General features: G+C 45.9%; 1 protein-coding gene across 14 annotated transcripts in view; it reads right to left on the bottom strand.

Annotated features, from left to right (window-relative positions):
• The window catches only part of dop1a (DOP1 leucine zipper like protein A), a 555,441-nt gene that overhangs the window by 313,560 nt on the left and 218,230 nt on the right, over window positions 1-23,651 (bottom strand). For all 14 annotated transcript variants that reach the window (XM_068044706.1, XM_068044708.1, XM_068044707.1 and 11 more), the window contains one exon: window positions 2,147-2,258. In XM_068044706.1, coding sequence (XP_067900807.1) covers window positions 2,147-2,258 — 112 coding nt within the window. The remainder of the gene's footprint in view (window positions 1-2,146; window positions 2,259-23,651) is intronic.

Here is a 23,651-nt window from a genome sequence, read left to right as displayed (position 1 = left end):
TCAGGACCCTGTCTGTGTCATTGGTACCGACGTGTACCACAACTTAATCATAGAAAGTTTACGGCACAGAAAGAGACCACTTGGCCCATTGTGTCTGTGCCGTCCGAAAAACAATCCGCCCAGTCTAATCCCATTATGACAGGCTTAGATAAGATAGACAAGGAAAAACTGTTCCCATTAACTGATGGTACAAGGACTAGGGGACACAGATTGAGGGTTTTGGGAAAGATATGCAAGAGGAATGTGAGCAAGAAGTTTTTTTACGTGGTGAGTGATAATGACCTGGAACACACTGCCCATGAGGGTGGTGGAAGCGGAAACAATGATTTCAAAAGGAAATTGGATGAAGGAAATAAACTTGTGGGGCTACGTGGATTGAGCAAGGGAATGGATTGTTCCATTAAGAGCCGGCATGGACCCGATAGGCCGAATGGCCTCCTTCATTGCCGTAAATGATTGTGACTAATTTTAATGGCATGAGAAGGGATCTAGCCAGGATAAAATGGAACCAAAGCCTGACAGGAAAAACAAACAGAACAATGTATGAACTTTGAGATGATGTTTCAGGTCCAGGCTCAGTATATTCCAACAAGGGCCAAAGGTAGGGAATCCAAAGCCAAAGCTCCTTGAATGACAAGGGAAATAGAGGATATGATGAAACAAAAGAAGGTGTATGATGCATGTCAGATGAATTCTTCCAGCAAAAACCAGGCCAAATACAATCAGTTGAGAAGGGAGGTGAAGAGGAAAATCAGACTGGCAAAGAGAGAATATGAGAATAGAATGGCAGTCAATATGAAAGGGAACCCAAAAATCTTCAACCAGCATGTAAATAATAAGCATGTTGTAAGAGGCGGAGTGGGTCCTATTAGGGACAAAGAGGGTGATATTTCCTTAGAGGCACAGGGCAAGGCTAGAATACTTAATGAATACTTTGTATCAGTGTTTACTGAGGAAGAGGATGCTGACAAAATATTGGCAGAAGTGGGGATGGCAAAGATAATGGATGGGGTGAAAATTAAGAGGCAGGATGTACTGGAATGGCTGGCTGTGCTTAGAGCGGATAAGTTGCCTGGTCCCGATGGCTTGCATCCCAGGTTCCTAAAGGAAGTTGGAGTGGGGGTAGCAGAAGGTTTTGCCATAATCTTCCAATCTTCCCTAGTTATGGGGGAGGTGCCAGAGGATTGGAGAGTGGCAAATTCAAGAACAGGTGTAAAGACAATGCCACTAACTACAGGCCAATCAGTTTATCATCTACAAAATAAGTAATAATTTTTTCCAATAATAGTTGGTTCATATTTTCTCCGATTGCACAATGTAATGTACAAATGACCACTGCCGAATAGCATTCTGATACTCACATGCAACTGAATAAAATGGCATTATGATATTTGTTGACAGCAATATCGTATAATTAGGATACCCTACCAGCAGCAATCTAAATGAAGTGCTCTCATGATGCTATAAAAGCAGTAATTAGATTGTAACTTCGGTTTGGGTTATCTTTCATCTCACCACTCTTTGCCACTCAACACACTGTTCTTGCCAAGTTTTGCTGTGTTGCTCTGTTTATGGAATAGCAGCACTTTTTATATAAATAATTTATCAAGTAAAATGAAAAGTAAATATTTTCAAAGGTATCAAAAATATATGCTACCTTCTCCCCTTCACATTTTATCTATTCCTTGTACATCCCATTCCTACCTTAAATTATTTCCATGTGTTGCAACAAACACCACCTATTCTTTCTAAGCAGTTTCTGTGAATACAGAAATGCTCACACCATGGGCTCCCAAAAGTGCTGTTTAAACCCTTGCACCTACTATTCATAATTTACTGAAGTCTTAATTTAAGATTTTTGTACAGATCATGACTCAAGTGTATATTTTCCTTAAACCTCTTTTCACCCTCCATTTATTGACAAAATATTGAGGAAAATCCAACGTATTTAGTCACTAAGACCAGAATGTTGACCTTTGGGTAGAATGAACCATGTTAATGTTGCCAGAACTTAGAGGAATAATACAGACAGTGGTCTTTCTTCAAATCATTAATCTGCAATATACAGCTCTGTTTGTAATCTGTATCATTTTATTGCTCAGATGGTAGCAATCAATTACAGAGACAGATTAGGTGAAATCCTTACCAATGACACTATGTCCAATAAGAAGTCAACCAAGAGACAGAATTCAGCCAGAGAGTACTCTGGCATTTCCTTGCCCCGACATGAGGCCTGCAATCTTGCATTCAGTGTTCTCCTAATGAGGGAAGGAAAAGATATAATATAGCATGTCTATATGAATGTAGGCTTGATTTTCTCAAACTATCAGCATACTCAGGTATAAATAACTAAATAAAACAGATACTAATAGTTTCTCCAAAATATGAAGACTTGCTAGTCCCAAAAAGTACCCTTTCCTGGTCAATCTTCAACTAATAGTAATGAACTGCACAAAAAGCCTCACTGTACATAATTACCAGTACCATATAATGCAACCTGTAATAGATCATACCCCAGGAAAATGCATAAACTCTACTGAACTTAATAAAGTACTTAGATTTAAAAAGACAGAATTTTTCTTTAGCGCAACAAAATACAAAAGGTAATTTCTTAAGATTGCTCCTCTAACTTGTCTTTTTCCTTTATTCTGGTATGGATGAGAAAATACCACTGTCAGGTTTGAAAAGTATTTATTCTGGGTACTATATGTAAAGACAGATTATCTAATAAGACTTCATTTTACATTTGGTGGTTAGAACCCAACCCAATAGTTTACACAAATTTGGCAGGGGGATCAGCACCAGGAAGTAGCAACAGAAAGAAAAAACAAAGTACACAAAGGCTTGGGAGAGACGACTAGCACTAGAGTGAAAAATAACATATTTTTAGGTGGGAAAAGACAAAGAGAGTATACAAGAAGGTCTAAGGTTTGCAAAGCATGTGGGTAATCGCACAAAGTGTGCTAAATAAGGTTGGTGTGCTGCAGACGCAAATAGCCACATGGGAATATGATGTCATGGTTATAAGCGACCTGGCTCCAAAAAGGGTACGAAATAATCCTGGATACAAAGCATCAGGAAAGATAGGGAAGGAAAGAAAGGAGTCGGGTGGCAGTATTAATTAAGGAGAATATTGCAGTGCTAGAGAGAACATATGGAGGGATCAAGGACAGAATCTATTTGTCACAGCTAAGAAACAACAGAGGTAATATTACACTTCTGGGTGTATCTTTCAGTGCAGCAGCTTTTTCGGGAGCAGCGTGTGAGCGAGTGAGCAGCTGGGAAAGTCAGTTTGAAAGTAAATTTAATTTCCTTTTGTTTTTCGGCGGAGGCCAGGGGGCTGCTGGGTAAGTAAAACACTATATATTTGGGCGGTTTAAAATAACTTTCCTTTCAGTGCAGCAGCTTTTTCGGGAGCAGCGTGTGAGCGAGTGAGCAGCTGGGAAAGTCAGTTTGAAAGTAAATTTAATTTCCTTTTGTTTTTCGGCGGAGGCCAGGGGGCTGCTGGGTAAGTAAAACACTATATATTTGGGCGGTTTCTGAACCCGAGACACCACACTTGTAGTGTCTCCCACCCGCCCTCCTCCTCTAACCAAAAAAAAGGACTCGGTGGGGTGTTTATAAGGTAAGGCTTTTTCGATTTCTCTGGTTTTATTGTGATTGGTAAAAACTTTTCGTTCCTTTTTCATTTAACTAAGTTTAAACTTAAGATTAAAAATGGCAGGAGATCTCAGACCCGTATCATGCTCCTCTTGCTCAATGTGGGAGCTCAGGGACATGGCTGATGACCCTGACTCCTTCACGTGCAGGAAGTGTGTCCAGCTGCAGCTCTTGTTAGACCGCATGACGGCTCTCGAGCTGCGGATGGACTCACTTTGGAGCATGCGCGATGCTGAGGAGGTCGTGGATAGCACGTTTAGTGAATTGGTCACACCGCAGATTAGGATTGCTGAGGGAGAAAGGGAATGGGTGACCAAAAGGCAGAGAAAGAGCAGGAAGGCAGCGCAGGAGTCCCCTGCGGTCATCTCCCTCCAAAACAAGTATACCGTTTTGGATACTGTTGAGGGAGATGGCTCACCAGGGGAAGGCAGCAGTAGCCAGGTCCATGGCACCGTGGCTGGCTCTGCTGTTCAGAAGGGCGGGAAAAAGAGTGGAAGGGCGATAGTCGTAGGGGATTCGATTGTAAGGGGAGTAGATAGGCGGTTCTGTGGTCGAAAACGAGGCTCCCGAATGGTATGTTGCCTCCCAGGTGCACGGGTCAGGGACGTCTCAGATCGGCTGCAGAACATTCTAAAGAGGGAGGGTGAACAGCCAGTTGTCATTGTGCACATAGGCACTAATGATATAGGTAAAAAACGGGATGAGGTCCTACAAGCAGAGTTTAGGGAGTTAGGAGCCAAGTTAACAAGTAGGACGTCAGAGGTAGTAATCTCAGGATTACTACCAGTGCCACGTGATAGTCAGAGTAAAAATGAAAGAATAGTCAGGATGAATGCGTGGCTTGAGAGATGGTGCAGGAAGGAGGGGTTCAGAATTTTGGGACATTGGGACAGGTTCTGGGGGAGGTGGGACTATTACAAATTGGACGGTCTACACCTGGGCCGGACTGGAACCAATGTCCTTGGAGGTGCTTTTGCTAACGCTGTTGGGGAGGGTTTAAACTAATGTGGCAGGGGGATGGGAACCAATTGAGGTCAGTTGACAGTAAGGAGGTAGTAACAAAAGCCTGTAAGGAACTAGATAATGAAGTCAGTGTGACTAAGGGGAAGAGCAGGCAGGGAGCAGATGATGAATATAAAGTGACTGGTGGTCTGAGGTGCATTTGTTTCAATGCAAGAAGTGTAGTTGGTAAGGCAGATGAACTTAGGGCTTGGATTAGTACCTGGGAGTATGATGTTATTGCTATTACTGAGACTTGGTTGAGGGAAGGGCATGATTGGCAACTAAATATCCCAGGATATCGATGCTTCAGGCGGGATAGAGAGGGAGGTAAAAGGGGTGGAGGAGTTGCATTACTGGTCAAAGAGGATATCACAGCTGTGCTGAAGGAGGGCACTATGGAGGACTCGAGCAGTGAGGCAATATGGACAGAACTCAGAAATAGGAAGGGTGCGGTAACAATGTTGGGGCTGTACTACAGGCCTCCCAACAGCGAGCGTGAGATAGAGGTACAAATATGTAAACAGATTATGGAAAGATGTAGGAGCAACAGGGTGGTGGTGATAGGAGATTTTAATTTTCCCAACATTGACTGGGATTCGTTTAATGTTAGAGGTCCAGATGGAGCAGAATTTGTAAGGAGCATCCAGGAGGGTTTTCTAGAGCAGTATGTAAATAGTCCAACTCGGGAAGGGGCCATACTGGACCTGGTGTTGGGGAATGAGCCCGGCCAGGTTGTTGAAGTTTCAGTAGGGGACTACTTTGGGAATAGTGATCACAATTCCGTAAGCTTTAAAATACTCATGGAGAAAGACGAGAGTGGTCCTAAAGGAAGAGTGCTAAATTGGGGGAAGGCCAACTATACCAAAATTCGGCAGGAGCTGGGAAATGTAGATTGGGAGCAGCTGTTTGAAGGTAAATCCACATGTGATATGTGGGAGGCTTTTAAAGAGAGGTTGATTAGCGTGCAGGAGAGACATGTTCCTGTGAAAATGAGGGATAGAAATGGCAAGATTAGGGAACCATGGATGACAGGTGAAATTGTGAGACTAGCTAAGAGGAAAAAGGAAGCATACATAAGGTCTAGGCGGCTGATGAAAGACGAAGCTTTGAAAGAATATCGGGAATGTAGGACCAATCTGAAACGAGGAATTAAGAGGGCTAAAAGGGGTCATGAAATATCTTTAGCAAACAGGGTTAAGGAAAATCCCAAAGCCTTTTATTCATATATAAGGAGAAAGAGGGTAACTAGAGAAAGGATTGGTCCACTAAAGGACAAAGGAGGAATGTTATGCTTGGACTCAGAGAAAATGGGTGAGATTCTAAACGAGTACTTTGCATCGGTATTCACCGAGGAGAGGGACATGACGGATGTTGAGGTTAGGAACAGATGTTTGATTACTCTAGGTCAAGTCGGCATAAGGAGGGAGGAAGTGTTGGGTATTCTAAAGGGCATTAAGGTGGACAAGTCCCCAGGTCCGGATGGGATCTATCCCAGGTTACTGAGGGAAGCGAGAGAGGAAATAGCTTGGGCCTTAACAGATATCTTTGCAGCATCCTTAAACACGGGTGAGGTCCCGGAGGACTGGAAAATTGCTAATGTTGTCCCCTTGTTTAAGAAGGGTAGCAGGGATAATCCAGGTAATTATAGACCGGTGAGCCTGACGTCAGTGGTAGGGAAGCTGCTGGAGAAGATACTGAGGGATAGGATCTATTCCCATTTGGAAGAAAATGGGCTCATCAGTGATAGGCAACATGGTTTTGTGCAGGGAAGGTCATGTCTTACCAACTTAATAGAATTCTTTGAGGAAGTGACAAAGTTGATTGATGAGGGAAGGGCTGTCGATGTCATATACATGGACTTCAGTAAGGCGTTTGATAAGGTTCCCCATGGCAGGCTGATGGAGAAAGTGAAGGCGCTTGGGGTCCAAGGTGTACTAGCTAGATGGATAAAGAACTGGCTGGGCAACAGGAGACAGAGAGTAGCAGTGGAAGGGAGTTTCTCAAAATGGAGACGTGTGACCAGTGGTGTTCCACAGGGATCCGTGCTGGGACCACTGTTGTTTGTGATATACATTAATGATTTGGAGGAAAGTATAGGTGGACTGATTAGCAAATTTGCAGACGACACTAAGATTGGTGGAGTAGCAGATAGTGAAGGGGACTGTCAGACAATACAGCAGAATATAGATAGATTGGAGAGTTGGGCAGAGAAATGGCAGATGGAGTTCAATCAGGGCAAATGCGAGGTGATGCATTTTGGAAGATCCAATTCAAGAATGAACTATACAGTAAATGGAAAAGTCCTGGGGAAAATTGATGTCCAGAGAGATTTGGGTGTTCAGGTCCACTGTTCCCTGAAGGTGGCAACGCAGGTAAATAGAGTGGTCAAGAAGGCATACGGCATGCTTTCCTTCATCGGACGGGGCATTGAGTACAAGAGTTGGCAGGTCATGTTACAGTTGTATAGGACTTTGGTTCGGCCACATTTGGAATACTGCGTACAGTTCTGGTCGCCACATTATCAAAAGGATGTGGATGCTTTGGAGAGGGTGCAGAGGAGGTTCACCAGGATGTTGCCTGGTATGGAGGGCGCTAGCTATGAAGAGAGGTTGAGCAGATTAGGATTATTTTCATTAGAAAGACGGAGATTGAGGGGGGACCTGATTGAGGTGTACAAAATCATGAGAGGTATAGACAGGGTGGATAGCAAGAGGCTTTTTCCCAGAGTGGGGGTTTCAATTACTAGAGGACACGAGTTCAAAGTGAAAGGGGAAAAGTTTAGGGGGGATATGCGTGGAAAGTTCTTTACGCAGAGGGTGGTGGGCACCTGGAACGCATTGCCAGCGGAGGTGGTAGATGCGGGCACGATGGAGTCTTTTAAGATGTATCTAGACAGATACATGAATGGGCAGGAAGAAAAGAGATACAGAACCTTAGAAAATAGGCGACATGTTTAGAGAGAGGATCTGGATCGGCGCAGGCTTGGAGGGCCGAAGGGCCTGTTCCTGTGCTGTCATTATCTTTGTTCTTTGTTCTTTGTACTAACTAGGGGAAAGGATAGAGAGGAGCAAAAGCAAAATACTGCAGATGCTGGAAATCTGAAATAAAAACAAAATGCTGGAAATCCTCAACAGGTCAGGCAGCATCCGTGGACAGAGAAACAGAATTAACGTTTCAGGTCTGTAATTTTTAATCTTAAGACTTCGGATGAAAGGTCACAGACCGGAAACATTAATTCTGTTTCTCTCTCTCAGATGCTGCCCGACCTGTTAAGTATTTCCAGAATTTTCTGTTTTATTATAGAGGAGAAATTTGCAGAAAAATTACAAAGAGGTGCAACGACAACAGAGTAGTGATAATGGAAGACTTCAATTACCCGAATATAGACTGGGATAGTAACAGTGTAAAGGGATAGTGGAAAGGCTTACCATGATCTTCCAGTCTTCCCTAGATACAGGTGAGGAGCCAGATGATTGGAGAGTGGAAATGTGACACTTTTATTCATTCAAGGGTGTAAAGACAGTCTTAGTGACTACAGACAATTTATCAGTGGTGCGTAAGGACTTAGAAAATATTAGAAATCAGGCGAAAAAAATCAACAGGCAATTGGAAAGGTTTCAGCTAATTAAGGATAGCCAGCATGGATTTGTGAAAGGCAGATCATGCTTGGCTATTCTAAATGAATTTTTTGATGAAGTAACAGAGAACATTGATCAAGAGGATGCAGTGGATATTGTCTTTATGGATTGTAAGGAAGTGTTCGACAAAGTACCACATAAAAGGATGGTTAACAAATTTAAGGCTCATGGAACAGGAGGGTCAGTGTTAGCTTGGATAAAAAATTGGATTAAGGACAGAAAACAAGTCACAGCAAATGGTTATCTTTCAGACTGGAGAATGGTAGACAGTGGTCAGTGCTAGGACCACTGCTTTTATGTTTATAAAAATGGCTTGGATATTGGAATAGAGAGCAACATTACAGAATTTGCCAATGACTTTTTTTTCTCTTTCATGGCGTGCGGGTATTGCTGGCAAGGCCAGCATTTCTTACCCATCCCTAACGGCCCATGAGAAGGTGGTGGTAAGCCTTCGTGAACCGCTGCAGTCCATCTTGTGCAGGTACACCCACAGTGCTATTAGAGAGGGAGGTCCAGGCTTTTGATCCAGTAACGGTGAAGGAACAGTGATTATTTCGAAGTCAAGATGGTGGTGTTCCCATGCGTCTGCTGTCCTGGTCCTTCTAGGTGAAAAGGGATGTGGATTTGGAAGGTGTTGTCAAAAGAGGCGTGGTGAGTTGCTGCAGTGCATCTTGTATATGGTACACACTGCTGCCACTGCGCGTCAGTGGTGAAGGGAGTGAATGTTTAAGCTGTTGGGTGGGGTGTCGATCAAACATGCTGCTTTGTCCTGGATGATGTCGAGCTTCCTGAGTGCTGTTGGAGCTGCACTCATCTAGGCAAGTGGAGAGCATTCTATCACACCCCTGACTTGTGGCGAACAAGCTTTGGGGAGTCAAGATGTGGGTCACTCACCGCAGAAGTCCCAGCCTCTGACCAGCTCTTGTAGCCACAGTATTTATGTAGTTCATCCAGTTCAGTTTCTGGTCAATGGCAAACCCCAGGATGTTGATTGTGAGGGATTCAGCGATGGTTACGCCATTGATAGGCATGGGGAGATGGTTAGATTTCCTCTGATTGCAGGTCCTCATTGCCTGGCACTTGTGTGGTGCGAATGTTTCTTGCCACTTATCAGCACAAGCCAGGTCTTGATGCATAGGGATATTGACTGCTTCAGTAGCTAAGGAGTTGCAAATGGTACTGAACATCGTACAATCAGCAAACATCCCCACTTCTGACCTTATGATGGAGGGAAAGTCATTAATGAAGCAGCTGAAGATGGTTGGGCCTAGGACACCGCCCTGAGGAACTCCTACAGCAGTGTTCTTTGGCTGAGAGGATTGGCCTCCAACAACCACAAACATCTTACTTTGTGCTAGGTATGACTCCAACCAGTGGAGAGTTTGCCCCTAGATTCCCATTGACTTCAGTTTGGCTGGGGCTTCTTGATGCCATATGGGGAGGCATTGGTGTAGCAGTATTGTCACTGGACATGTAAACCAGAGTATTTCTCTGGGGACATGGGTTCAAATCCCACCACAGCAGAAGGTGGAACCTGAAATCAATGAATAAATCTGGAATTAAAAGCTAGTCTAATGATGGCCATGAAACCATTGTCAATTGTTGTAAAAACCCATCTGGTTCGCGAATGTCCTTTAGGAAAGGAAATCTGCTGTCTTTACCTGGTCTGGCCTACATGTGACTCCAGATCCAGAGCAATGTGGTTGACTCTTAAATGCCTCTGAAACGGCCTACCAAACCACTCAGTTGTATCTAACCGTTACAAAGTCAACATAACAGAATGAAACCGGAATAACCACCCAGCACTGTCGACCCTGCAAAGTTCTCCTTACTAACATCTGGGGGCTTGTGCCAAAGTTGGGACAGCTGTCCTAGAGATTAGTCAAGCAACAGACTGACATAGTCATATGGGCAGCGCAGTGGTTAGCACCGCAGCCTCACAGCTCCAGCGACCCGGGTTCAATTCTGGGTACTGTCTGTGTGGAGTTTGCAAGTTCTCCCTGTGTCTACGTGGGTTTCCTCCAGGTGCTCCGGCTTCCTCACACATGCCAAAGACTTGCAGGTTGATAGGTAAATTGGCCATTATAAATTGCCCCTAGTATAGGTCGGTGGTAGGAAAATATAGGGGCAGGTGGGGATGTGGTAGGAATATGGAATTAGTGTAGGATTAGAATAAATGGGTGGTTGATGGTCGGCACAGACTCGGTGGGCTGAAGGGCCTGTTTCAGTGCTGTATCTCTAAATAAAAATAAAAATAAATAAAATAAAATAAAAATAGTCAATACTCACGGAAACATACCTTGCAGCCACTGCCATCATCATCATCCCTGGGTATGTCCTGTCCCACCGGCAGGACAGACCCAGCAGAGGTGGCAGCAAAGTGGGATACAGTCGGAAGGGAGTTGCCCTGGGAGTCCTCAACATCAACTCCGGACCCCATGAAGTCTCATGGCATCAGCTCAAACATGGGCAAGGAAACCTCCTGCATATTACCATCAACCGCCCTCCCTCAGCTATTGAATCAGTGCTGATAGAGTCGTAGAGTCATACAGCATAGAAACAGGCCCTTCAGCCCACTGCGTCCATGCTGACCATAATGCCTATCTATACGAATCCCACCGGCCTACATTAATTCCATATCCCTCTACGCCTTGCTCATTCGAGTACCTGTCCAGATGCCTCTTAAATGTCGCTACTGTTCCTGCCTCCACCACCTCCTCAGGCAGCTCGTTCCAGATACCCACGATTCTTTGTGAAAAATTTACTCCTTTGTTTCCCTTTAAACCTCCTCCCTCTCACCTTAAATCTATGCCCTCTAGTTTTAGTCACCCCTGCCATGGAAAACAGACTCTGGCTATCTACCCTATCTATGCCTCTCCTCATTTTATATACCTCTATCATGTTCCTTCTGAGCCTCCTTCGCTCCAGGGAAAACAGACCCAGCCTATCCAATCTCTCTTTATAACTCAAGCCCTCCAAACCAGGCAACATCCTTGTGAATCTTTTCTGCACCCTCTCTAGCTTAACCACATCTTTCCTGTAGTGCGGCGACCAGAACTGCACACAGTACTCCAAATGTGGCCTAACCATGACGTCCCAACTCTTGTACTCAATGCCTCGAACGATGAAGGCAAGCAATGCCATACGCCTTCTTCACCACCCTGTCGACATGTGTTGACACTTTCAGGGAACTATGTACTTGCACGCCAAGGTCTCTCTGCTCAAGAACACTCCGCAGGGCCCTGCCATTCACCGTATATGTCCTGCCCTGGTTTAACTTCCCAAAATGCATCACTTCACACTTGTCTGCGTTAAATTCCATTTGCCACTCCTTTGCCCACTTTCCCAGTTGATCTATATCCTGTTGTAACCTTAGACAACCTTCTTCACTGTCCACTATACCACCACTTTTGGTGTCATCTGCAAACTTACTAATCATGCCCCTTCCAATCACATCCAAGTCATGAATATACATGACAAACAACAGAGGGCTCAGCACCGATCCCTGCGGCACACCACTGGTCACCAGCCTCCAATCTGAAAAACAACCCTCCACTGCCACCCTCTGCCTCCTATCACCAAGCCAATTTTGTATCCAATTTGCTAGCTCACCCTGGATCCCATGTGTTCGAACCTTCTGGACCAGCCTACCATGCGGGACCTTGTCAAAGGCCTTGCTAAAGTCCATGTAGACAACGTCCATCGCCCTGCCCTCGTCAATCCTCTTGGTCACCTCCTCGAAAAACTCAATCAAATTCGTGAGACATGATTTCCCACGCACAAAGTCATCCTGACTATCCCTAATCAGACCATGCCTTTCCAAATGCATATAAATCCTGTCTCTCAGAATCCCTTCCAATAACTTTCCCACCACTGATGTAAGGCTCACCGGCCTGTAGTTCCCTGGCTTATCCCTGCTGCCCTTCTTAAATAAAGGCACAACATTAGCAATCCTCCAGTCTTCCTGTACCTCACCCGTGGTTAACGATGATACAAAAATCTCTGCCAGGGCCCCAGCAATCTCCTCCCTTGCTTCCCATAGCATCCTAGGATACACCTGGTCAGGCCCTGGGGATTTATCCACTTAAAGCGCTTCAAAACCTCCAACACCTCCACCATTGTAATGTTGATATGCTCCAGGATATTGCTGCTCCCTCCCTTGAACTCACTAGCTTCCATGACCTTCCCCACGGTAAATACGGACGAGAAGTATTCATTTAAGACCTCGCCCATTTCCCATGGCTCCACACATAGATTGCCACACTGATCCTTGAGGGGACCTATTCTCTCCCTAGCTACCATTTTACTCTTAATATACTTATCGAATCTTTTAGGATTCTCCTTTATCTTATCTGCCAGGGAAATCTCATGGCCCCTTTTCACCCTCCTGATTTCCTTCTTAAGTGTAGTCCTACATCCCCTATACTCCTCAAGGGACTCACTCAATCCCAGCTACCTCTACCTGAAATATGCCTCCTTCTTTGTCCTAATCAGACCCCAAATATTCCTTGTCAACCAAGGTTCCCGAAACTTGCCAGCCTTGCCCTTCCATCCAACAGGAACATGCCGGCCCTGAACTCTTTCTATCTCACTTTTAAAAGCCTCCCACTTGCCAGACGTCCCTTTTACCTGTAAACAGCCTCTCCCATTCAACGTTTGAGAGTTCCTGTCTGATGCCAACGAAATTAGCCTTCCCCCAATTTAGGACCGCAACCTGAGGACCAGTCCTATCCTTTTCCATCGAAGCTAATAGAGTTATGGTCACTGGTCCCAAAGTGCTCCCCCAATGACACATCAACCACCTGCCCAGCCTCACTTCCTAAGAGGAGGTCGAGTGTAGCCCCTTCTCTAGTAGGGCCATCCACATACTGCTTCAGAAAATGATCCTGGATGCACTGAACAAATTCTTCTCCATGTGATCCCTTAGCACTAAGGCAGTCCCAGTCAATATTAGGGAAGTTAAAATCACCTTTTATAACCCTATAATTCCTACACCTATCTGAGATTTCCCTGCATGTATGCTCCTCCACTTCCCTCTGACTATTGGGGGGGCCTATAGTATAATCCCATCAAAGTGATCACCCCTTTCTTATTTCTAAGTTCTACCCATATGGACTCGCTGGACATTCCCCCCGGGATATCCTCTGTAAGTACTGCCGTGATGTCCTCCCTAACCAATAGTGCAACTCCCCCTCCTCTCTTACCTCCACCTCTGTCATGCCGGAAGGATCGGTACCCCGGAACATTGAGCTGCCAGTCCTGCCCAACCCTCAACCACGTTTCCATAATAGCTATAATATCACAATCCCATGTACCGATCCATGGTCTGAATTCATCTGCCTTACCTGTAAGGCTTCTTACTCCTCCATGTTGAACACCACTTGGAGGAAGCACTGAGGGTGGCAAGGGCACAGAACGTACTCTGGGTGGGGGACCTCAATATGCATCACCAAGAGTGGCTCGGTAGCACCGCTACTGACCGAGCTGGCCAAGTCCTAAACAACAGGGCGGCACAGTGGCGCAGTGGTTAGCACCGCAGCCTCACAGCTCCAGCGACCCGGGTTCAATTCTGGGTACTGCCTGTGTGGAATTTGCAAGTTCTCCCTGTGTCTACGTGGGTTTTCTCCGGGTGCTCCGGTTTCCTCCCACAAGCCAAAAGACTTGCAGGTTGATAGGTAAATTGGCCATTATAAATTGCCCCTAGCATAGGTAGGTGGTAGGGAAATATAGGGACAGGTGGGAATGCAGTAGGAATATGGGATTAGTGTAGGATTAGTATAAATGGGTGGTTGATGGTCGGCACAGACTCGGTGGGCCGAAGGGCCTGTTTCAGTGCTGTATCTAAACTAAACAAAACTAAACATAGCTGCTAGACTGGGTATGCGGTATGTGGTGAGGGAACCAACAAGAGGGAAAAACATACTTGGCCTCGTCCTCACCAATTTGCCCGCCGCAGATGCATCTGTCCATGACCGTATTGGTAGGAGTGACCACCGCACAGTCCGTGTAGAGACGAATTCCCGCCTTCACATTAAGGATACCCTCCATTGTGCTGTCTGGCACAATCACTGTGCTAAATGGGATAGATTTCGAACAGATCTAGCAATGAAAAACTGGGCAGTCGTGACGCGCTGTGGGCCATCAGCAGCAGCAGAATTGTACTCAACCGCAATCTGTAACTTCATGGCCTGGCACATTCCCCACTCTACCGTTATCAAGCGAGGAGACCAAACCTGGTTCAATGAAGAATGCAGGAGGGCATGCCAGGAGCAGCATCAGGCATACCTCAAAATGAGGTGTCAACCTGGTGAAGTTGCAACCCAGAACTACTTGCATGCCAAACTGCATAAGCAGCATGCGACAGACAGAGCTAAGCGATCCCATAACCAACAAATCAGATCTAGGCTCTGCAGTCCTGGCACATCCAGCCATGAATGGTGGTGGACAATTAAACAACTAACTGGAGGAGGTGGCTCCACAAATATCGCCATCCTCAATGATGGGGGGGGCCCAGCACATCAGTGCAAAAGAGAAGGCTGAAGAATTTGCAACAATCTCTGCCTCCTCCTGAAGTCCCCAGCATCACAGATGCCAGGCTTCAGCCAATCCGATTCACTCTGCGTGGTATCAAGAAACGACGCACTGAATACTGCAATAGTACTGCAAACCTATGCTCCAGAGCTAGCCACACCCCTTGCCAAGCTGTTCCAGACCAGCTACAACACTGGCATCTGCCCAGCAATGTGGAAAATTGCCCAGGTATGTCCTGTACATAAAAAGCAGGACAGGTCCAACCCAACCAATTACCGTCCCATCAGTCTACACTCAATCAGCAGCAAAGTGATAGAAGGTGTCATCGACAGTGCTATCAAGCGGCACTTGCTTAGCAATAACCTGCTCACTGATGCTCAGTTTGGGTTCTGCCAGGGTCACTCAGCTCCTGACCTCATTACAACCTTGGTTCAAACATGGACAAAAGAGCTGAACTCAAGAGGTGAGGTGAGAGTGACTGCCCTTGACATCAAAGCAGCATTTGACCGAGTTTGGCATCAAGGAGCCCTTGCAAAACTGGTCAATGGGAATCAGGGGGAAAACTCTCCGCTGGTTGGAGTCATACCTAGCGCAAAGGAAGATGGTTATGTTCGTTGGAGGTCAATCATCTCAGCTCCAGGACATCACTGCAGGAGTTCCTCAGAGTATCCTAGGCTCAACCATCTTCAGCTGCTTCATCAGTGATCTTCCTTCAATCATAAGGTCAGAATGGGGATGTTTGCTGATGATTACACAAGGTTCAGCAACTGCTCAGAGACTGAAGCAGTCCATGTAGAAATGCAGCAAGACCTGGACAAGTAACATTTGTGCCATACATCAAGTAGCCCTAACAAAACTGAAGTCAATGGGAATCAGGGGCAAAACTCTCCACTGGTTGGAGTCATACCTAGTGCAAAGGAAGATGGTTGTGGCTCCAGGATATCACTGCAGGAGTTCCTCAGGGTAGAGTCCTAGGCCCAACCATCTTCAGCTGCTTCATCAATGACCTTCCTTCAGGTCAGAAGTGGGGATGTTCGCTGATGATTGCACAATGTTCAGCACCATTCGCGATGCCTCAGATACTGAAGCAGTGGAGCAAGACCTGGACAACATCCAGGCTTGGGCTGATAAGTGGCAATTAACATTCGCGCCACACAAGTGCCGGGCAATGACCATCTCCAGCAACAGAGAATCTAACCATCTTCCCATGACATTCAATGGCATTACGATGGCTGAATTCCCCACCATCAACATCCTCGGGGTTACGTTTGGCCAGAAACTGAACTGGAGTAGCCATATAAATAGTGCAGCTACAAGAGCAGGTCAGAAGCTAGGAATCCTGCGGCAAGTAACTTACCTCCTGTCTCCCCAAAGCCTGTCCACCATCGACAAGGCACAAGTCAGGAATGTGATGGAATACTCTCCACTTGAGTGGATGGGTGCAGCTCCAACTACACTCAAGAAGCTTGACACCATCCAGGACAAAGCAGCCCACCTGATTGGCACCCCATTCACAAACATTCACTCCCTCCACCACCGATGCACAGTGGCAGCAATGTGTACCATCTACAAGATGCACTGCAGCAATGCACCAAGGCTCTTTAGACAGCACCTTCCAAACCCGTGACCTCTACCAACTAGAAGGACAAGGGCAGCAAATGCATGGGAACACCACCACCTGCAAGTTCCCCTCCAAGTCACATACCATCCTGACTTGGAACTATATCACCATTCCTGCACAGTCACTGAGTCAAAATCCTGTAACTCCCTTCCTAACAGCACTGTGGGTGTACCTACCTCACATGGACTGCAGCGGTTCAAGAAGGTAGCTCACCACCACCTTCTCAAAGGCAATTAGGTTTGGGCAATAAATGCTGACCTAGCCAGTGACACCCATATCCCATGAATGAATATAAAAAAACTCAGTAAACTTGAGATCCAGGACAATCACTCTCACCTCACCTCTTGAGTTCAGGTCTTTTGTCCATGTTTGGACCAAGGCTGTAATGAGGTCAGGAGTTGAGTGGCCCTGGCAGAACCCAAACTGAGCATGGTGAGCAGGTTATTGCTATTTAAGTGGCGCTTGATCGCACTTTCGACAACACCTTCCATCACTTTCCTGATGATTGCGTGTAGACTGATGGTACGGTAATTGGCCAGACTGGATAAGTCCTTATTTTTGTGGAGAGGACATACCTGGGCATTGTTCCACATTGTCGGGTAGATGCCAGTGTTGCAGCTGTATTGGAACAGCTCGGCTTGGGGCATGGCTAGCTCTGCAGCGCATGTCCTCAGTACAACAGCCGGGATGTTGTCAGGACCCATAACCTTTGCAGTATCTACTGTCTTTAGCCTTTTCTTGATATCATGTGGAGTGAATCGGATTGGCTGAAGACTAGCACCTGTGATGCTGGAGACCTCAGGAGGAGGCCAAAATGGATCATCCACTCGGCACTTCTAGCTGAAGATGGTTGTGAATGCTTCAGCCTTTTCTTTTGCATTGATGTGCTGGGATCCCCCATTATTGATAGGGATATTTGTGGTGCCTCCTCCTCCTGTTAGTTGTTTAATTGTCCACCACCATTCACGACTGGATTGGGCAGGACTGCAGAGCTTTGATCTGATCCGTTTGATGTGGGATCGCTTAACTCTGTCGACAACATGCTGCTTCCGTTTTGCATTCACGTAGCCCTGTGCTGTAGCTTCATCGGGTTGACACCTCATTTTTAGGTATGCCCTGTGCTGCTCCTGGCATGCTCTCCTGCACTCCATATTGAACCAGGGTCGATCCCCTGGTTTAATGGTAATGGTAGACTGAGGGATTTGCCAGGCCATGAGATTATAGATTGTGTTTGAATACAATTCTGCTGCTGGTGGTCCACAGCGCATTATGGATGCCCAGTTTTAGAATGCCAGATCTGTTCTGAATCTAGCATAGAGTGCCACATTACACTATGTAGGGTATCCTCGGTGTGAAGATGGGACTTCATTTTCACAAGAATTGTGCGGTGGTCACTCCTACCAATACTATCATGGACAGATGCATCTGCAACAGTAGATTGGTGAGGACAAGGTCGAATAGGTTTTTCCCTCCTGTTGGTTCCCTCACCACCTGCCACAGGCCCAGTCTGGCAGCTATGTCAAAGAACAAAGAACAGTACAGCACAGGAACAGGCCATTCGGCCCTCCAAGCCTGTGCCGATCTTGATGCCTGCCTAAACTAACACCTTCTGCACTTCCGGGGACCGTATCCCTCTATTCCCATCCTATTCATGTATTTGTCAAGATGCCTCTTAAACGTCGCTATCGTACCTGCTTCCACCACCTCCCCTGGCAGCAAGTTTCAGGCACTCACCACCCTCTGTGTAAAGAACTTGCCTCGCACATTCCCTCTAAACTTTGCCCTCGCACCTTAAACCTATGTCCCCTAGTAACTGACTCTTCAGTAATTGAAAAAGCTTCTGACTATCCACTCTGTCCATGCCGCTCATAACTTTGTAAACCTCTATCAAGTCACCCCACCACCTCCGTCGTTCCAGTGAAAACAATCCGAGTTTATCCAACCTCTCCTCATAGCTAATGCCCTCCAGACCAGGCAACATCCTGGTAAACTTCTTCTGTACCCTCTCCAAAGCCTCCACGTCCTTCTGGTAGTGTGGCGACCAGAATTGCACGCGATATTCTAAGTGTGGCCGAACTAAAGTTCTGTACAGCTGCAGCATGACTTGCCAATTTTTATACTCTATGCCCCAACCAATGAAGGCAAGCATGCCGTATGCCTTCTTGACTACCTTATCCACCTGCGTTGCCACTTTCAGTGACCTGTGGACCTGTACGCCCAGATCTCTCTGCCTGTCAATACTCCTAAGGGTTCTGCCATTTACTGTGTACCTCCCACCTGCATTAGACCTTCCAAAATGCATTACCTCACATTTGTCCGGATTAAACTCCATCTGCCATTTCTCCGCCCAAGTCTCCAACCGATCTATATCCTGCTGTATCCTCTGACAATCCTCATCATTATCCGCAACTCCACCAACCTTTGTGTCGTCCGCAAACTTACTAATCAGACCAGCTACATTTTCCTCCAAATCATTTATATATACTACAAACAGCCAAGGTCCCAGCACTGATCCCTGCGGAACACCACTAGTCACATCCCTCCATTCAGAAAAGCACCCTTCCACTGCTACTCTCTGTCTTCTATGACTGAGCCAGTTCTGTATCCATCTTGCCAGCTCACCTCTGATCCCGTGTGATTTCACCTTTTGTACCAGTCTGCCATGAGGGACCTTGTCAAAGGCTTTACAGAAGTCCATATAGATAACATCCACTGCCCTTCCTTCATCAATCATCTTCGTCACTTCCTCAAAAAACTCAATCAAATTAGTGAGACACGACCTCCCCTTCACAAAACCATGCTGCCTCTCGCTAATAAGTTCGTTTGTTTCCAAATGGGAGTAAATCCTGTCCCGAAGAATCCTCTCTAATAATTTCCCTACCCCTGATGTAAGGCTCACCGGCCTATAATTTCCTGGATTATCCTTGCTACGCTTCTTAAACAAAGGAACAACATTGGCTATTCTCCAGTCCTCTGAGACCTCACCTGTAGCCAATGAGGATGCAAAGATTTCTGTCAAGGCCCCAGCAATTTCTTCCCTTGCCTCCCTTAGTATTCTGGGGTAGATCCCATCAGGCCCTGGGGACTTAACTACCTTAATGCTTTGCATAAGTCCTTCAGGACTTCGCCCATTCGGTCAGTAGTGGTGCTACCTAGCCACTCTTGGTGATGGAGATTGATGTCTCCCACCGAGTCATTCTGTGCCCTTGCTGCCCTCAGTGCTTCTTTCAAGTGGTGTTCAACATGGAGAAGTAATGATTCATCAGCTGAGGGAAGGCAGTAGCTGGTCATCAGCAGGAAGTTTCCTTGCCTGTGTTTGACCTGATGCCATGAAACGTGGGGTCCAGAGACAATGTTGATGGGCAACTCCCACTCGACTGTATACAACTGTGCCACCACCTCTGCTGGGTCTGTCCTGCCGGTGGAACAAGACATACCCAGGAATGCTGATGGTGGTGTCTGGGACATTGGATGTAAGGTAAGTTTCCGTGAGTATGACTATGTCAGGCTGTTGCTTGACTAGTCTGTGGAACAGCTCTCCCAATTTTTTCAGTGGACCCCAGATGTTAGTAAGGAGGACTTTGCAGGGTTGACAGGGCTGGGTTTGTCGTTGTCATTGTCGTTTCCAGTGCATAGATCGATGCCGGGTTTTCCATCCAGTTTTATTCCTTTTCAACTTTTGAGCAGCGTTTATTTTGTACAACTGAATGGCTTGCTCGGCTATTTCAGAGGGCATTTAAGAATAAACCACATTGCTGTGGGTCTGGAGTCACATGTAAGCCAGACCAGGCAAGGACAGCTGATTTCCTTTCCTAACGGACATCAGTGAACCAGATGATAGTTTCATGGTGAACATTGCTGACTCACTTCCAATTCCAGATTTTCATTAATTAATTGAATTTATTAATTGAATTTAAATTCCAGCAGCTACCGTGGTGGGATTTGAACCTGTGTCCAGAGTATTAGCTTGGGTCTCTGAACTATTAGTCCAATGATACCATCTCCCCGATACCAAACTTGGAGGAGTGGCAGACATGATGATACAAATCAACTGCAGCAGGACACAGATAGGCTAGCAGAATGGGCAGACAAGCGGCAAATGGAATTAATCGAGAGAAGTGTGAAGTGATGCATTTTCGCATAAGGGATGGGGAAAGGTCATATAGATTTAATGGCACAGTTCAAGAGAGGGAGAGATGGGATGCAAGTGCATAGATCTTTGCAGGTGGCAGGACATATTGAGAGAGTAGTTGGCAAAGCAAATGGGATCTTGGGCTTCATAAATAGAGGTACTGAGTACAAAAGCAGGGAAGTTATGCTGAACCTTTATAAAACTCTGGTTAGGCCACAGCTTGAGCACTGTGCCCAGTTCTGGTCACCACACTTTAAGAAGGATGTGATGATCCTAGAGACAGTGCAGAGGAGGTTTATCAAAATCCTTCTAGGGATGAGGGATTTTAGCTACAAAGTTAGGTTGGAGAAGCTGTGGTTCTTCTCCTTGGAGAAAAGGACATTGCAGGGAGATTTGATAGAGGTGTACAAGATTCTCTCCACAGATGCTGTCTGATCTGTTGAGTATTTCCAGCATTTTCTGTTTTTGTTGTACAGGATTATGACAGGGTTAGATAAGGTACACAAGGATAAACTGTTCCCATTAGCTGATGATACAAGGACTAGGGGACACAGATTTAAGGTTTGAGCAAGAGGTGCAGAGGGGATGTGAGGAAGAACAACACTTTTACATAGCGAGTGGTAATGACCTGGAACCCGCTGCCTATGAGGGTTGTGAAGGTAGAGATAATCCATGATTTCAAAAGGAAACTGGATGGATACTTGAAGGAAATAAACATGCAGGGCTACAGGGATAGAGCGGGGAATGGGGCTGACTGGATTGCTTTATGGATAGCTGACGTGGACTCGATGGGCTGAATGGCCTACTTTTGTGCCATAAATGACTCTATAATTCTATGGCAAAGAAGGGGAAGAGTTTCTGAAGTGTGTTGAGGAGAAAATTGATCAGCGGTGATGTGTTGCCTTGAACGGCTGCAGTCCATCTGGTATGGATACACTCAGTTACTGTGTACAGTTCTGGGCACCACGCGACAGGAAGGATGTGATTGGACTGGAGAGGATGCAGTGGAGATTCACCAGGATGTTGCCTGGGCGGGAGTTTTTCAGCTTTGAAGAGAGACTGAAAAGGCTAGAGTTGTTTTCGTTAGAGCAGAGAAGGCTGATTGAGGTATACAAAATTATGAGGGGCATTGATGGGTTAGATATTAAGAGACTTTTTCCCCTTAGCAGAGGGGTCAATAACCAGGGGGCATAGATTTAAGCTAACGGGAAGGAGGTTTGAGACGGGACTTGAGGAAAATTTGTGGTTGAAATCTGGAACACACAGCCTGAAGGGGTGGTAGAGGCAGGAACCCTCATAACATTTAAGAAGTATTTGGATGAGCACTTGAAACGTCATAGCATACAAGGTACAGGCCAAGTACTGGAAAATGGGATCAGAATAGTTAGGTGCTTGATGGCCGTCACAGACACGATGGGCCGAAGGGCCTGTTTCTGTGCTGTACAACTCTATGACAGCGCTGTAAGGGAGGGAGTCCCAGGATTTTGATCCAGCAACAGTGAAGGAACATTGATATATATCCAAATCAGGATGGTGTGTGAAGGGTAACTTGCAGCTGGTGGTGTTCCCATGCATTTGCGTGTATCATCTAAGTACAGCCAGCCTTTCTGTTATCACCTCTTTATCAATTTTTAGCCCATCCAGTATCTCAACTACCTCCTCTTTTACTGTGACTTCAGTAGTATCTTCTTCCTTGGAAAAAGTAGAAGCAAAAGACTCATTTAGTACCTCAGCATTGCCCACTGCCTCCATGCATAGGCCACCTTGATGGTCCCACACCTCCTCTTACTATTTATATGCCTATAGAAGACTTTTGAATTCCTTTTTAAGTTAGTTGCTTCTCTATTTTCATGCTATCTCTTTTCCCCTTTTCACTTACCCTCTGAACTTTCTGTTTTCAGCCTGGTTCTCACTTGTATTATCAACCTGACATTTGTCGTAGACCCCCTTTTTCTGCTTCACCTTACTCTCGCTCTCTCTTTTGTCATCCCCCAGGGAGCTCTACTTTTGGTTGCTCTACCTTTCCCCCTCGTGGGAACATACCTATACTGTCCACAAATGACAACCTCTTTAAAGATGTGTCTGCGAATCTCTGATTCCAATTTACCTGGGCCAGATCCGTTCTCAACTGCTGAAATTGGCCCTCCTCCAATTAAGTATTTTTTACTCATGATTACTCCTTGTCCCTTTTCCATAATTAATTTAAACCTCATGATACAAGGATCATTGTTCCTTAAATGTTCCCCTACTGACATTAGCTCTACTTGATCTACCTCATTTCCCAGAACCAGATCCAGTCATGCCTCTGACTCTTACTTTATTGGTAATCAATTAAGAGGAGGTAGTTGAGATACTGGATGGGCTAAAAATTGATAAAGAGGTGATAACAGAAAGGCTGGCTGTACTTAGATGATACACGCAAATGCATGGGAACACCACCAGCTGCAAGTTACCCTCCACACACCATCCTGATTTGGATATATATCAATGTTCCTTCACTGTTGCTGGATCAAAATCCTGGGACTCCCTCCCTTACAGCGCTGTCATAGAGTTATACAGCACAGAAACAGGCCCTTCGGCCCATCGTGTCCGTGACGGCCATCAAGCACCTAACTATTCTGATCCCATTTTCCAGTACTTGGCCTGTACCTTGTATGCTATGACGTTTCAAGTGCTCATCTAAATACTTCTTAAAATGTTATGAGGGTTCCTGCCTTTATCATCCCTTCAGGCAGTGCGTTCCAGATTTCAACCACCCTCTGGGTGAAAAAAATTTTCCTCAAGTCCCGTCTAAAACCTCCTTCCTGTTAGCTTAAATCTATGCCCCCCGGTTATTGACCCCTCTGCTAAGGGAAAAAGTCTCTTAATATCTAACCCATCAATGCCCCTCATAATTTTGTATACCTCAATCATGTCCCCCCTCAGCCTTCTCTGCTCTAACGAAAACAACTCTAGCCTTTTCAGTCTCTCTTCAAAGCTGAAAAACTCCCGCCCAGGCAACATCCTGGTGAATCTCCTCTGCATCCTCTCCAGTCCAATCACATCCTTCCTATCGTGTGGTGCCCAG

This window comes from Heterodontus francisci, chromosome 13 (assembly GCF_036365525.1).
Source record: "Heterodontus francisci isolate sHetFra1 chromosome 13, sHetFra1.hap1, whole genome shotgun sequence".
NCBI lineage: Eukaryota > Metazoa > Chordata > Chondrichthyes > Heterodontiformes > Heterodontidae > Heterodontus > Heterodontus francisci.
This window is presented reverse-complemented; position numbering and strand designations above follow the sequence as displayed.